Source organism: Typopeltis vanoorti, chromosome 24 (assembly GCF_054136105.1).
Source record: "Typopeltis vanoorti isolate ZY-2024b chromosome 24, IOZ_Tvanoo_1.0, whole genome shotgun sequence".
NCBI lineage: Eukaryota > Metazoa > Arthropoda > Arachnida > Uropygi > Thelyphonidae > Typopeltis > Typopeltis vanoorti.
The window spans coordinates 52357325-52372795 of NC_143572.1; the positions used below are offsets into that span (position 1 = coordinate 52357325).

Genomic DNA, 15471 nt, shown 5'->3' on the forward strand with positions numbered 1-15471 from the left:
TACTGAGTGTTCTTGGCAAGATCTATGCAAGTATAATTGAAAAACGGTTGAGAAGAATTGTGGAAAAAAAGCTTGGTGAAGAACAAGCTGGATTCAGGCCAAATAGAGGCTGTCAGGATCAGATCTTCACTTTATGACAAATAGTCGAGAAAGCATGGGAATATAACAAAGATCAGTATTTAAGTTTTGTCGATCTGGAAAAGGCATATGACAAGGTGCCAAAAGAGAAGCTATTCAATACGCTACAGTTGTATGGTGTCAATGGGACATTATATCAAGCAATATTTAGTCTGTATTTGAGTTATAAGTCGGCAGTTAGAATTGAAGGATGTACTGGAAGATGGTTTAATGTTTAAATCTTGTGAGACAAGGTTGTACATTTTCCTCTCTGTTATGCATTATCTATATGGATCACATTATGAAGGAAAGTGGTATTAAACATGATATCAGAATTGGAGATGTTAATGGCAGCTCTTTGCTTTATGCTGACGATGTTATACTTCTGAATAAATCCGCTGCAAGTTTGCAAGATTCCCAGACTAAATTGAATAACTGTTGTAATAGATATGGTATGAAGGTCAGCATTAAAAAGACAAAGACAATGAAAATAGGTAGAATTGTTGAAAATGTCAACTGTGTTGTGAACGGGAACCTGTTGAACAAGTGAAAAATTTCAGCTACTTAGCCACGATATTTAGTGAATATGGCAAATTAAATATGGAAATAGACAACAGAATCAACAAAGCTGGTATGGTAGGAAGTCAATTGAATAAATTCATATGGAATAAGAGGGAAATTAGTCGGAACACTAAATTAGCTGTATACAAGGCAGTGTTCAAACCAGTTTTAACTTATGGATCTGAGAGCTGGGTCATAAGTAAAACACTTGACCAAAGACTGGAGACCGCAGATATCAGAGTCCTGAGAAAGATTAGAGGCGTGAACAGATGGCATCAATGGCAATATCATATTAAAAACGAGGATATTAGGAAAGGACTTGACATTGTCGGCATCCAGGAATGTGTTAGTAGAGCTAATCTCAGGTGGTATGGTCACTTAAACAGAATGGGTGAGGAAAGATTAGCAAAACAAGTGTTCTCTGCCAGGTTGGCAGAAAAACGACCCAGAGGAAGACCAAGATATAGGTAGATTGATACGGTACAATGTGCCTTAGACGATAGAAATATAAGATCTGATAATGATAATATTGCAGTCTTGACAAGTAATAGACTGATTTGGAGGAAAATTGTAGATAGGAAGTTTGTAATTATGTAAATTTTTCATAATTACAAAGGAATTTGATGATGGTTTTTAAGGTTGCATAGCCTAGTGGGAAACCACCAGCTCTACTTATTGGAGGTCTAGAGCAGCTTGAAAAAGTTCCATGTTTAGTTTCCTAGAGCAGGGTTTCTGGATTATATAAAAACTAATAACAAATATGCCGGCCGAGTGGTTAGCATATCTTGTCTCCAGTAAAAGGCTGTATGTTTGAAACCTGCCATGGGCATGGATGTTTGTGATTATCTGTGAAAATATTAGTGGTGGAAGTGGACAGTAGGTGGCATTTGTGTAGATGATGATGGTAGTTATGATTCGCTCTAGTTGGTGGACTGAATGGTGGAGAGACAGAGAGTTGTAGAGTAGGTGCCCTCTCTCAATGAGTCTTTGGGCTCCTTGGAGGTGTCGTAATAATAATACAAAATATAAAAATATTTATAAAGCAATCCCTAGCCTGCTGCTACTAATGTACTGTAGGTTTGCAACTTTTTTTTGATAGGAGTCACAAAAAAAAAATAAATAAACTGGATTAAAAGAGTATATGACAAAAGTCATACATTTCTCAGAGTTTTTTTTTTTTTATTATTATTATTATTATTATTAGAGATATGATAGTGTGTTACTTTTTTTCTAACATAGAAAAATATTCCTACATATTAATACTTTCAGAGAATATGATATATTTGAAGTTTTGGTTACCAGTAAGATTGGTGTTCAGTTTGTTTCATTATGTGGAGATCATTAAGAATTATCTTATTTCCATGATTTCAGTCTTTTAAGAAGCTTCCAAGAGATGTGTTAAGTGATATTTTTTTATGTCATCTCTGGACTGATTCAAGTTTGATAAATGTTATCCACAAGTTTTGTTACTATTAGGCATTAGTTCATTCCAAATTATCTAGTAATCTGCTCGTTACAGCAGAACAATTTTGTGTGCCAAACAGTTTTTATGATACCCCCCCCCCACCTGTGGAAGGTTAAATATCTGTAGTATGTTCATACCATGGATGGATAAGTTTAGATAAACAGGAACTCTTTTGTAGACTAGACTAAACATTGTCTTTTCAAGCTATTTCAGGTTTAGTGTTAAGGATGGTGGTTGTGGTATTATGAAATGAAGCATTGAAAATTATCTCCTTCCCAGAAGCATTCACAAACACTTAAACTACAGTATAATTGGAATGCACAGCCTGTTGGTAGTAAAACAACAAACCATCCACTCAACTACCTTTGGAGCTTGAATTGGTAATTATGTGAAAATAAGTTTATTATGACTTGGAAATTGGGTGCTCTGCTCTTGGTATGGAATGGAATATACTGTGACTCTTTCACTTCCCTCACAACATAGCTCTACTCTGTAACTTTTGTCCTTCAGTACCATTTTATGCTTTAATATTGTATTTGCCAAAACATAATACCAAAATATATATAAAAAAAAATAATAATAATATCAACATTAGCTGCCTAAATATAATGATGCATACCACCACTTTCAGACATCCAAACTTGATCTTTGGTTTTTATCAGAACTTCAGCTGTAATTTTTGAATCCTATTTCAAAGAATACCAATCTGGAAATCTTTTTATTATTATTGCTATTTGCTCTGGTTTAAAAATTCCTTTCAAATTTTTATCACAGAAGCCTAATTTTCTGCACTTGAACTAGCATACAGTGAGGAATTCTTCTTTGTGGGTTTCATTATTCATTAACTAGAGCTAGCATCCCTTTCCCAATTCTGGCCAAGCCAGAAGAGATTTTGAAGTATTTATTTGCTAATAGTAATGACTTAACCCAAATTGTCCATATATCCTCCAGAATTAGTCAGGAGGATATATGGACAATTTGGGTTAAGTCCTTAATCAGTCATCCTTGTATATCATGCATGTTCTCTCTTCTTGGTAGATGAGCCATAACCTCTTATTCTGCCCTTCTCAATGTCTGATTTCTGTTTTCTCTTAGTGCAGACACCTGCCTGGCTAAAATCATTGAAGCAGTTCTTGTTGGAACAAGGGCTTTGTCCCCATTCATTAAATCTCCATATCAGTGTTCCTCACCTGGACCAAATGACTACCTGTATGAATTCTACCACTCTCAGTCCAAGTCATGGTTTTCCAGTAAATGTGCTAAAGCAGTCCAATACTGCCTTATTGGACAGTCTTAAAAAAACATTCAGCATGTCGCAAGTGGCTTGAGATAAAAAAAAAAAAATCCAGCTTCCCAAAAAACAACACCAACTAACTTAATTCCAACTGTGAAATAAAAAGAGACTGAATGCATGGTAATCATGCCTTTCAATCTCTTACCAAAGCCATTCAATTCAGATGATACCATCATAATATTACCCAAAGATAAGCTGACATCATGTCATTGTTTTTGTACAAATACCCATGTCTTCCAACTCTTGCATAGATAACAAAAACAAATCATTCCATGATACTATTTAACTGCCCACCTGTCTCCCCTGATCTTTTGCCAGAAAAGTGTCAGAAGAATCCTGGACAACATATATAAAGAGGTCTTTTGGTTCTGATTTTATTTCCCCCTTTTTACAATTTTGCGTTCAAAACATGCTCCAGAATTAACCTTTCCTTTGTCATTTCTATAGTGCTTCACTGTTTAACGTGAAATCAAGCCTATTATTCAGCCCACTCAAAATGAAAAAAAAGGGGGGGGAGTGATAAATCTACCAATAAGTTATCATATCAGTGTTCCTCACCTTGGTTCTCTCAGAAATAATGAAAAAAGTAATCTAGCAGTTTCTTCATGAAGTCCAACACACACACACACACACACCAACCAAATAATGACTTTCAGTATGAATTCTACCACTCTCAATCCATTGCAGATCTCCTAGGCCCATATTACCAACCTCTGGACACAAGCCACTAAAAGGTTGGGAGAAACTTGCAGTTTGATCTTGATATTTCCAAGATCTTTAATTGAGTGTTGTGATGATTTTTCTGTTGTCTTTTTATTGCTGCAATGCTAACCAAGCATTAACCTTTGGAAATGCTATTACTAATTTCATGCTCAAGTGTTCAGTTTGGTATAAAGAAACCGTATCTTAAAATTTTTATTCCAGAAAGAAGTCAGAATTGCTTCAAGTATATCAATTTAATTAAATATTATTCACAGTAATTATATGCATAATCATTAGCAAACTTAGGTGCACAAGTCTGTATTTGTTATTGTAAATTATTAATAATAATTTCACTCTCACACATTTTTATTCATTTTAAACTATTTTAAAATAAAGATGTAAGTTGAACTAAACTGATTTAAATAACTGAATAAACCCATAATGAGCAGATCATAAACTGCTTTACATGAAAAAGCAGTTTAAACACTGTTGGTTCTCTCTGGGTAGATGAAGCAGAGTACATAAATTATTATATTCATCCCTTTACTGAATTATCAGTTTAAATTCTGCTCCAAGTAATTCATTCCTTTTTTCAACAAGACATAAATTAACTGAGAAAGAAATTAGTCCTACCTTCCAGTAATATTCCAGAGAATATTCACAAACAAGAACACTTATCATATCCTTTCAGTGTGAAGAACGGCAGGTCTTAAATATAACTGACACATCATCAACAAATTCCTGATATATTATTATTATTACGAGCTACTCCAAGGCCTCCCTCGATGAGTCTAAAGACTCATCGAGGGAGGCCCTAAACATCATGTTCAACATTTGCTGTTCAAGTACTGTTCAACATTTGCGCAGCATCTATCATACTTTTCTTTGAACTCATTCACAGTCATGGCACCCACAACAGATTCTGGCAATCTATTCCACTCATACACAAATCTCAAAGCAAAAAAAAAAAAAAATCTAGTTATAATTGGTTAACTAACTCTTACCCAGTTTCCAAGTTCTCCCACCACCAGACCTGTTCTGAAAATTCTCCTCTGAATTAATCATGTAAAAACCCTTCAGTAATTTGTATGTCTCAATCTTATCACCCCTTTTTTTTTGCCTATCAACCAGTTTCTGTAATCCACAAATCTCCAACCTGTTCTCGTAAGTTTCATTCCACAGACCTTCTACCATTTTGGTCAATTGCCTCTGGATCCTCTCCACCTCTTTCTCATTGCCAAGAAACCTGGCACCTAGATCTGCATGCAGTAGTCAAAATGGAGATCTTATCAAGGCTTGATAAAGAAGAATAATAATCTGCTTTTTTCTGCTCGTCAAAGTACTCTTCAGTAACCAAGTAATCTGATGAGCTACTTTAACCACTTTTGCTATGTGCACCCTAAACTTTAACTCCCTACCCACTAATACTCCATAATCTCTGGCTTCATCAATTTCCTTGATTACAGTTCCACCAATGTGGTATACAACTGGTAATCTTTTCACCCCAAAATGCATAACCTTACACTTTGCCACATTAAACTGACATCTTTTCCCAGATTTTCATATCATTCTCCTTTTTCCAGACTGCTAATCTATCCAAATCATCCTGCAAAATTTTAACATCATCTGTATTAACTAGTGCTCTACCCAACTTTGCATCATCGGCAAACAACTGAACACTTCCTCTCAGATCCTTTCCTATATTGTTAATGTACAAATTAAACAGTAGCAGTCCAAGAACAGAACCCTGTGGCACACCACCAGGACTCTACACCTGAATAAACTACTCTCTGATATCTCTCCATCAACTACCCTCTTATCCACCTCCCAACCCTATATCCATCCCCATATGCTGTAGTTTATTGATTAAAATTCCATGTTGTATCCTATTAAAGGCTTTTATAAAGTCCAGCAGTATCACTGTAAACCCCATTACCTTTATCCAACTGAGCTGTCACTGTATTATAAAACATGAGTAAGTTACTGAGGCATCCTCTACCTATGTTGTCCTCCATACAGTATCCCATTTCCATCAACCCATTCCTGTATTTTGCTCTTGACAACAACTGCTGATATGCTGATTGGTCAGTAATTTGTTACATCAGTCTTAGAGCCTCCTTTATGCAATGAAACTATTTTCCTCTCTTTCCATCCCCCCCCCCCATAAGGACTAACTGAGACTTAGGTTAACAATGTGGTCAAGGGCACTGACAATTCCTTAGTAGCTTCATATAAAACTCGAGCTGGTATGCCATCCAGTCCCGCACCTGTATTCACATTAAGATTCTGTAATATGCTATGCACCTCCATTTCATTTACCTCAGTTCCCATAAAAGTCTTTGCCTTTCTCATTACTGTAATATCTCCACCTGGATAATATACTCGTGCAAAGTGTTCACTTAGTAATTCTACTGTTTTGACTGATTCAGTTACTTCTATAACATTAGCACTCATTAAAATCATTCTGCCATAAACATTCTTTCTTTTACTTGCAGCATATCCAAAGAACTGTTTGGAATTATCTTTACTCTGCATTGCTAATTTCCTTTATACTCTGCTTTTGCCTTTCTTACCATACTGGTTACCCTTCTGGCCTGTGCTTTGTACTGTTCATGTGTCTGCTGGTCGCCTTTCTTCTTGAATTTCCTCCACGGTTGTTACTTTTTTTTGCAGCTTTAGTTTAATGATGATATTCATCCATTTAACTCTCACTTGATTTACTCTATTCACTCTAGGTATGTAGTCTGTCATTACTTTCCTCAAACACTCCTTTACCACTTCCCATGTACTATCAACATCCATCTCCCTTGCATTTTCACATGCCATGGCACAATAGAGAATCAAGAGGTTTATATAGGATTACATGATGGTACTGCATGAAAAGTTTACATTATCACTAACTTTCCATCAACAGTTTTTCTTCAAATTAGTTTATCTCTTGGAGCTTCAGTATTATTAAATGTCATGTTTCAGTCTTCTAAGTACATCAGTCCTCATCTTGGTGTTTCCCTGCACCTTTTTCCTGCCATTCTGGCATCAGACATCTACTTTAATAACCTTTCCTCATTCTGTTTAAGTGACCATACTACATGACAGAAAGCTCTGCTCAAACATTCCTGAATGCTAAGAATGTCAGGTTCCTTCCTAATATCTTAATTTTTAATACAGTTGTGCCATTAATGCCACCTGTTCACATCACTTGTTTTTCTCAGAACTCATATTGTGGTCTCTAGTCTTTGATCAATTGTTTTAAATTTCCATAAATTGAGGAACAAAAAGAAAAAATTATAACTCTGAGGGGTAATGCTGAGTCAGGTTATCATATACAAATGAGTGGTGCTGTCAACAGTATATGCAAATAGGCCATGGCATGAGAGCAGGGATTTTGGAGTGGTTTTCTATTTCATGTCTGGAGTGAGAACAAGACATTTTGTGATAGCAGCATTCTAGGATATGGCTGCAAGACATCATTTAACTGTTGAATTCAGGTAGTGAACCATCATAAGACTACAGGCCAGCCAAAGTTGGGCAGAGCTAGCCAGATGATTGCATGAATCATTCCATGGTTCACAGAGTGGAACCCATTTGAACAATCACAAACAGCATCCTTGAGATGCAGTGAAGGAAGGCCATGAGCTACAACCACATGGGTGACCACTATCTCTGCTTATCTGCTTGCTGAAACAGAAGTGCTACCCTAAATTAGTTATGATCTGACCTCACATCAGCTACAGGAACATCAGTATCTGCTTCCACTGTGTGCAGAAGATGGTTTGTATATGAGGCAACCAGTAGTCTATGTGTTCCTATCCCCATGCCACAGGAGAGAATGTTTGAAATGGCCCTGTTTTCCATGTGAGCTGGACCCAAGACCAATGGAGGTGTCAGTATTGTTTACAAGAGTCTCGATTTTCTCTACAAAGCGATACCAGACTTGCTCTAATCTGGAGAGAACCAGGGACATGTTATCATCCCTCTAATATCTGTGAAAGGGACACTTAGATAGTACAATGATTTGGGGAGGCACCTCATTGAGTGGAGCATTGACATGTATATGCTGCTTAGTGGAACCACGAATGTTGCTACTTATAGATGAAGTTCTGGATCCAGTGTATTCAGTTGTCTGAAGCTATAGTGGCAATATCTGGTGTCCTCTATTAGCAGAGTGTAGTATAAATTTTGAGTGATTGTCGTAAGTATATTAGTCACATTTATGCTACTAAGGTTGCGAGAAGCAGAAGTGAAATGTTAAGAGATTAAAATGGTGATTGGACCAAAGTCATATTGTATCCTTGAACAATACTGTATCTTTGGATCTTTCCCTCTTCTAGTTGGTTGATCAAATTTTATAAATGCAGCCTTAGCTGCTGCATAAATATTCCATATAAGCCAATCATATGCTCTACCCCATTCCAGAGATGAGTGATGTTTTGAACCATGAATTATCCAACTTCATAAATAATTGTAGATTTTTGTTATTATCTAAGAAACAAACAAGTTCAAGAGGTAGAAGAAAGTAAAATAATAACAGTTATTATTGTTTTTACTATACAGTAAGTCTTCAGCTTACGCAGTTAATTCACTTCCAAGGTTTCTGCATAAGTTGAAAATCTGGAATAAGTCAAAATGGTGCTTAAATACAACGCATTTTTGACAAATGCTTGCTTGTCAAAGTATATTTGTTTCAGAGGATAATTAGGGCTAAAAAGGTTCTGTTTATGAAAATAAACTTTGAGAAAATTAAAGTTTACTGAATATTTTATTGGGTATATGACTATAAAAGCATATATAAATTGTAATACAGTAAATATGCACTAGGTGAGACCTTGTATGTAATGCATGCACTAATGTAATACTGTATGCATTACATACAAGGTCTCTCCTAGTGCATATTTACAGTTCATACTACCGCAGCTCTCTCTCTCTTTTATTCTTTTTATTTTTTAGCCTTGTAAATCAGTTTATAGCATGCAATAGCATCTTTAGTTTTCTCTTGTATAAGCATAAGACTTATTGGCATTCATTGTTGCATGTCTTAAATCTAAATTTGCCAGTAATTTTTCCATTTCTTCTATCAGTATGCCTCTTTTTCTTAGAAGTGATTGGCTAAATCATTTGCTGCATAATACAAACTTTATGTTTTATAATAGTTCTAACAGTCAATTATTCATTTTGTAAGCTTGTGCAATGTATGAACTTATTACCTTTTTTCATGTAGTTTAATAATATCTACTTTAGTTATAACGTATCTCTTCTTACCACTTATATTTATTTATTCTCATAATTTTTACATTTCTCAGACATGTTTAGGGTTTTTGCCTTCAATAAGTATTACGTAGGTGAACTAACAAGACAAGAACTTGTGCTCAAGGTAGAAACAAACAAAATAGCAATGATCCTGTGAGCTGTGCATCAGCTTACCTGGAAAGTCATCTTTCATGTTCAAAGTGGCACTTGATAGAGGAGCTTACTAGTCTAAGTTGAAGTATAGCAATTGTGTATGTACAATCTGCATAACTCTAATCTGTGTAAGTCAGGGACTTGCTGTATTAGAATATTTACAAAGTAAAAATTATTTATAAATTAACTGTTTGCAGTATATCCGAAAATAATAAAAATTCTTTTTCCCCCTCTTTAGAAGCATAAACTTATCTAATTCAGACTTTTCATTCAGAAACCTACATATGGAAGTTTTATGTGCAATTTGGAAGAGCAACTTGTCAGAAAATAATCACTTCAGGAAATTTTACATTTTTGCAGAGGAAAATTTTTTTTGTAATATTTTAAATATTTTTTTTCCCAGTTTGCTATTACCTATTAAATAATATAACAAATCAGTAATATGGTGGATGACTCCTTATCTTCTAACTATGCAACTAATGTTGGTGTCTCATAAGGCTATTATTTTGTCCATCTTCTTCCTTTTATATATAAACAGTATACTCCAGCTGACAGCCAATCCAGTACATGGTTTGCTGATGACAGTACATTGCACTCCTTTTCATATGAAAAAACCTTGCAGTGCATAAATCACTGCAACCTTGCAGAACCTTAACCTATACTACTTGAAATTCTGATCTTCAAAACACTCACCAATGGAATTTAGCTAACCTTGTCAACTTCAATGCTAGCAAAACACAACTCTGCATTATTTCCCACAAAAAGAACCCTTTTTTTTTTTTTCTCCCAATCTTACCTTTGACAATGTCCAAATCTCTATTCAAGATTAGATTTTCCTTCTTGGAATAACTCTAACCTGAAATTTCTCTTAGCACAAGCACATTACATTATATATTACTCCTCTGCATCCAAAATAAGTTTTCTCTTTTGCTAGAGGCATTACTTTAACATCAAACATCTCCTAACTGTACAAATTACAAATTCATCAGACCATTGAATATTTCTCTCACATCTGGAGTAGTGCCCCTTGGAACTTTAAAAATACTGGATTCTATATATAAAAGGGCAATTAGATTGATTAATGACTCCCTCTCTCACTAATTCATCCCACTCAATTTCCCATAGGCATTCAGTTTTCATTCCTTGCATCTTCTATAAATACTTCGATGGCCATGGTTCACCAGGATGGGTATCTGGAATTCCCCCACTCCCTGCCAGTCAATATGCTCTCAAACTTCAATCCCACAGAACAAATTTTTCTCCTCTTCATTCATCTCTTCCACTGTTGCACTCTGGAACAGTCTCCCACCATGTGCTTCCCCAAAGAGTACATTCCACTGCTTTTCAAGTTTAATGCAAACAAGTTCCTTCTTACCCATCCACAGTGCCAGTATACTACAGGTTGACCCATCTCTTGTGGATGGGTTCTCCATTAAAAATAAATTAAAAAACATTACAAGGTGGAGCATAATTATTATAACTGTTTTAGGTCTATTAGTAAATAATATCTATAAATTTATAAAATGTCTTTGAACTGTTTTAAAAAATTATTAGAATAAATTTGTTCTGGGAGTGTAGATTACTGAACTTTCAGATATTGCATAAATGCAAAAAAAGATTATCTTTGAATATTACAGATCACATTTTTTTCCTATAAACACAAAGAAGGTTTTTCCTTGTATTGCGTGTTAATATATAAGCAAACAGCTGCAGTCACTCTCCCCTCTTAATCTGTTATTATTTTTACAGGTGTTTACAACAGCTTGGTGCTAAGCATCCATATTTAACATTGCCGTTAGTACCAGAACTGTTAGGTATTCATCCATTTCTAGATATGCCAGAACCAGATATTGAAGATCCTGCATGTATCCTTTTTTGCAGATATTTATAGATACAGATTTCATTCGAAATATATTTACTGTTGTATAGTTTATGTATCGTTCTGTTGAGAACTATACATAAACTTAAGTGAGTGATTTCATTAAAAATAACTTGATATATAGAATAATAATATTTAAATTTCAGCACATTCTATTCTGAGTCCTATGCACCAGCATTTTTGAACAGTGAGTATTGGAATTTGTATTTCCCTAAAGTCCTGTGAATGTTTTAACTAATCATTCACAGGACTTTAGGGAATCAATCAAGACTTAAACACAGTATTTGGTGGCGATAATTTGTGATAAAACATACATAATATCATAATATTTTGAGCATGAAATTTTTTCCAATGATTTAGTTCAGGTGTGAATTTACCTGAAACAAATCTAGACCACATGAAGAGGATATATATCCTGGTCTTGATACATGAATAAGTGAACCCAATTGAAAAACTGATAGCAAGTGAATATGTTATTTCAGAAAACAAAATTTAAAAATGGACGAATGTGGCTGAGGATGCAAAAACAAAACATGTACATATTTGCATACTGAGGTTGTCATAATAATTGGGTTTGAAATTTGTTTTGTTGAAATGAGAGAATATACATGTGATTGGAAAAAAAAATTGCTGAAATGGGATATTCCTTCATTGAAAAATTTCATATGTGAAGAGAGTGGATCCCCCCCCCCCTCTCCCTTCTGTTCATGGTAGTATATGAATAAAAAGTAATGGACCAATTTTATGCTACAAAAAACACCTTTTACACCGTCACATTTTATATATAGACAATGCAATCCTACTCATTGCATTCATAGGTCAAATCCTGGTTCTTCCATATAATGAAAACTGATCATTAGGGACAGAATCAAGGCAAAATTAGGTGACTAGTGGTGTGCCACAAGGTTCAGTGCTGGGACCATTGCTATTTAATTTATACATAAATGATATAGGAAATAATCTGAAAGGAAATATTCAGTTAATAAATTAAAGACTTAATTCTGTATGATAGTCAAGTAAATAATAGTTTAATATCCGACATGTTTCACTGACTAATATCTGTCAGCATTTTCAAGGATACACTGGTAAGCAATGGAAAGTAACAAAAACTAGGAAACTAACTGACAATTCTAAAAATCATATAAAGTTATCACTGTGTGTGATATAATACATGTCGGATATTAAACTATTATTTACTTGACTAACATACAGAATTAAGTCTTTAATTTATTAATACTAGTGGTCAAGAAAAAGGTCATAATATGAAATATTCAGTTGTTTGCTGATGATACAAAATTGGGTAGAGTAATAGTTAATCAAGCCGATGTGGATTGCTTGCAGGACAATTTAAAATAGGCTGTCAGTATGGGCAAAAGTTAATGGATATCGGTTTAATGTTGAGAAGTGTAAAGTTATGCATTTTGAGATAAATAGATTACAAGCCATGTACCACATTGATGGAATTGTATTCCAAAAAATAGATGAAGCTAGAGATTTAGGTATGGTGGTAGACAGAGAGAGAGGGGGATTGCATAAGGATCAAAGCCTAATAATTGGGAGGACACCTCCACATCGCCTTTCAAGAATGCAGAGAACTGACTGGGGATTCTGCCCTAATGTCCAATCTCACCTTCACGTGGTGTGCTCTGTTAGTAGGTATCTACTGGGTACTGAATGAATGAGGATGGGCTGGCAATTTGGGACTTAGCTGACCAAATTGTACTCTCTATTGGCTTAAACCACAAATGCATATGGTGGTACAACATGATGAGATTTCATGTCGGTTGGGGCATCTCCCAGTTAAACAAGAACCCTGCTGTTTTCATCAGGAAAGCAGGGCGAACAGTGAAAACTCAGCTACTAGAACAAGCTACAATTCCACATCTGTAAGAAGAAGAATAAACCCAGCATCAAAAGTACTGAAGATAGGCACCATCAGTATAAGGAGTATTAATGATAAGGAAATTGAACTTACAGAACAATTAGAAAAGTACCATGTGGACATAATTGGCATTATTACTGAGACAAAGAAGACAAAAACAGGTGAGATCTTACTAAATAATAAGTATAGGATGCTATTTTCAGACAATAATGATCAAGGAAAGGAAGGAGTAGCAATAGTTAGCATTCAACACCAAACATGAAAATTGGGAGGCAGTTTCAAGTAGAATTATGTGGGCAAACTTCAAAATGGGGAAATTGACATTGAAACTTATTTATGACTATGGTCCCACAGAAGGTTCTTCTAAAGAAGAAGAAGAAGTGGAGGAATTTTATGTCATTAGAACAGGCAGCTGACATAAAGAAAATGGAAAAAGTGGTGCCTGTTGGAGATCTGAACAGCAGAGTAGGGAATGAATCCCACCGGGCATATAGGAACATTTTGAGAAAATTTGGAGAAAAGGACAAAGCTAATAATAATGGTAAGTATTTACTGGACTTCTGCTCAGGACACGGACTAGTCATTACTGACACCATGTTTCAACATAAAAAAGATATGCACAAGTTCACATGGAGAGAAGAAAGAAGAAAAGCCTCATTGACTACGTCATTATTGATAGTGATATCATCAAGCTCGTTCAGGATACAAGAATGTACAGAGGATTTGAAATTGGAAGTGATCATTACTTAGTATTAAGCAGGATGAAAATAGATATCACATTGAAAAGAACATGTGTAATAAAGTTTTTAAAAAAAAAAATAAAAGTTTACCAACCCGTACAAGTAAATTGTAGACTTGACTATACAAACATTACTGAAAAAAATTTGAAACAGTTTGAACATAAGAACCAAATCCTGGAGTCTCAGTGGCAAACTGTAAAGAAGACATTGACTGAATCAGCTAGGGTGAATACATGTGAAGTTATTTGTAAGAATAGAAAAATAAGACTGTCATGGTGGACACAAGAAATTAAAGAAGCAATTATGGAAAAGAAGAAATCATTCTGAAAGTTTCTAGCACACAAGTCAGTAGATGCCCTAATAGAGTACAGAGAAAAATGTATGAGAGTCAAGCTATATGTAAAAGGAGCTAAATAAAAGTCATGGGAAGACTTTGCTAAGAATACAGAAAATAAATATTAGAAGGTGGCAAAATGTTCTGGAGGCTATCGAAGAAGCTGAGAAATGGAGGAAAGAGTACTGTAAAAGGAATAAAAGGTGATATGAAAACTGAAGATAAGGATATCCTAGATCTGGAGTAATTACTTTGAAAGACTGTTAAATGAACCAAGCAGTGACAGAACTATCCTAGAAAATTTTCAAGAGGAATACAAAGAGGAGCACATATCAATTCTTGAGGTTGAAATGTGGAAAGGCAGCTGGAGTAGATGATATTTGATCAAAAAATAGGGAGGTATAAACGTTTAGTAGTGGTTAAACTGCATAATTCAGAGGGTCTGGTCAGAAGGTTCAAATTCCCAATGATTGGAGTGAAGCTCTCATAGTACTCCCTCTGTAAAAAAGGGAATAAAACTGAATGTGAGAATTACAGAGGAATTTCTCTACTAAGTGTGCCAGGTAAGATTTATGCAAGCATAATTGAAGAGGTTGAGAAAGATTGTGGAAGAGAAACTTGGAGAAGAACAAGCTGTGTTCAGGCCAAATAGAAGTTGTCAAGACCAGATTTTCACTTTAAGACAGTCAGTTGAGAAATCGTGGGAATATGACAAGGATCTGTACTTAAGTTTCGTAGATCTGGAAAAGGCATATGACAAGGTGCTCAGAGAAAAGCTTTTTAAAACACTACAACAGTGCTTCCCAAACTTATGAATGTCAAAGGCCACTTTGGAAAAATTAAAATATTTCATGACCCCCCCCCCCTCCATCGGAAAAAAAATCGTAATACAGACATATATTCAATACAATTTATATTCAAGATTTTGCGTTTGTAAGCTTTTTTGTGCTTCTTATCAATACCTTTGAAATTAAACTTATATGAATAAGCATATATTTACTAATATACATTAAGCGCCGAAATACACAGCAAGCAAAATTTGTGAACCAACACCGATGTGTGATTTTTTTTCCATTAAAATATAAAAAATTACAAAA

General features: G+C 34.9%; 1 protein-coding gene across 5 annotated transcripts in view; it reads left to right on the forward strand.

The window, feature by feature from the left end:
* The window catches only part of LOC150093195 (integrator complex subunit 4-like), a 220672-nt gene that overhangs the window by 107516 nt on the left and 97685 nt on the right, over nt 1-15471 (forward strand). For all 5 annotated transcript variants that reach the window (XM_090413369.1, XM_090413370.1, XM_090413368.1 and 2 more), the window contains one exon: nt 11289-11404. In XM_090413369.1, coding sequence (XP_090269495.1) covers nt 11289-11404 — 116 coding nt within the window. The remainder of the gene's footprint in view (nt 1-11288; nt 11405-15471) is intronic.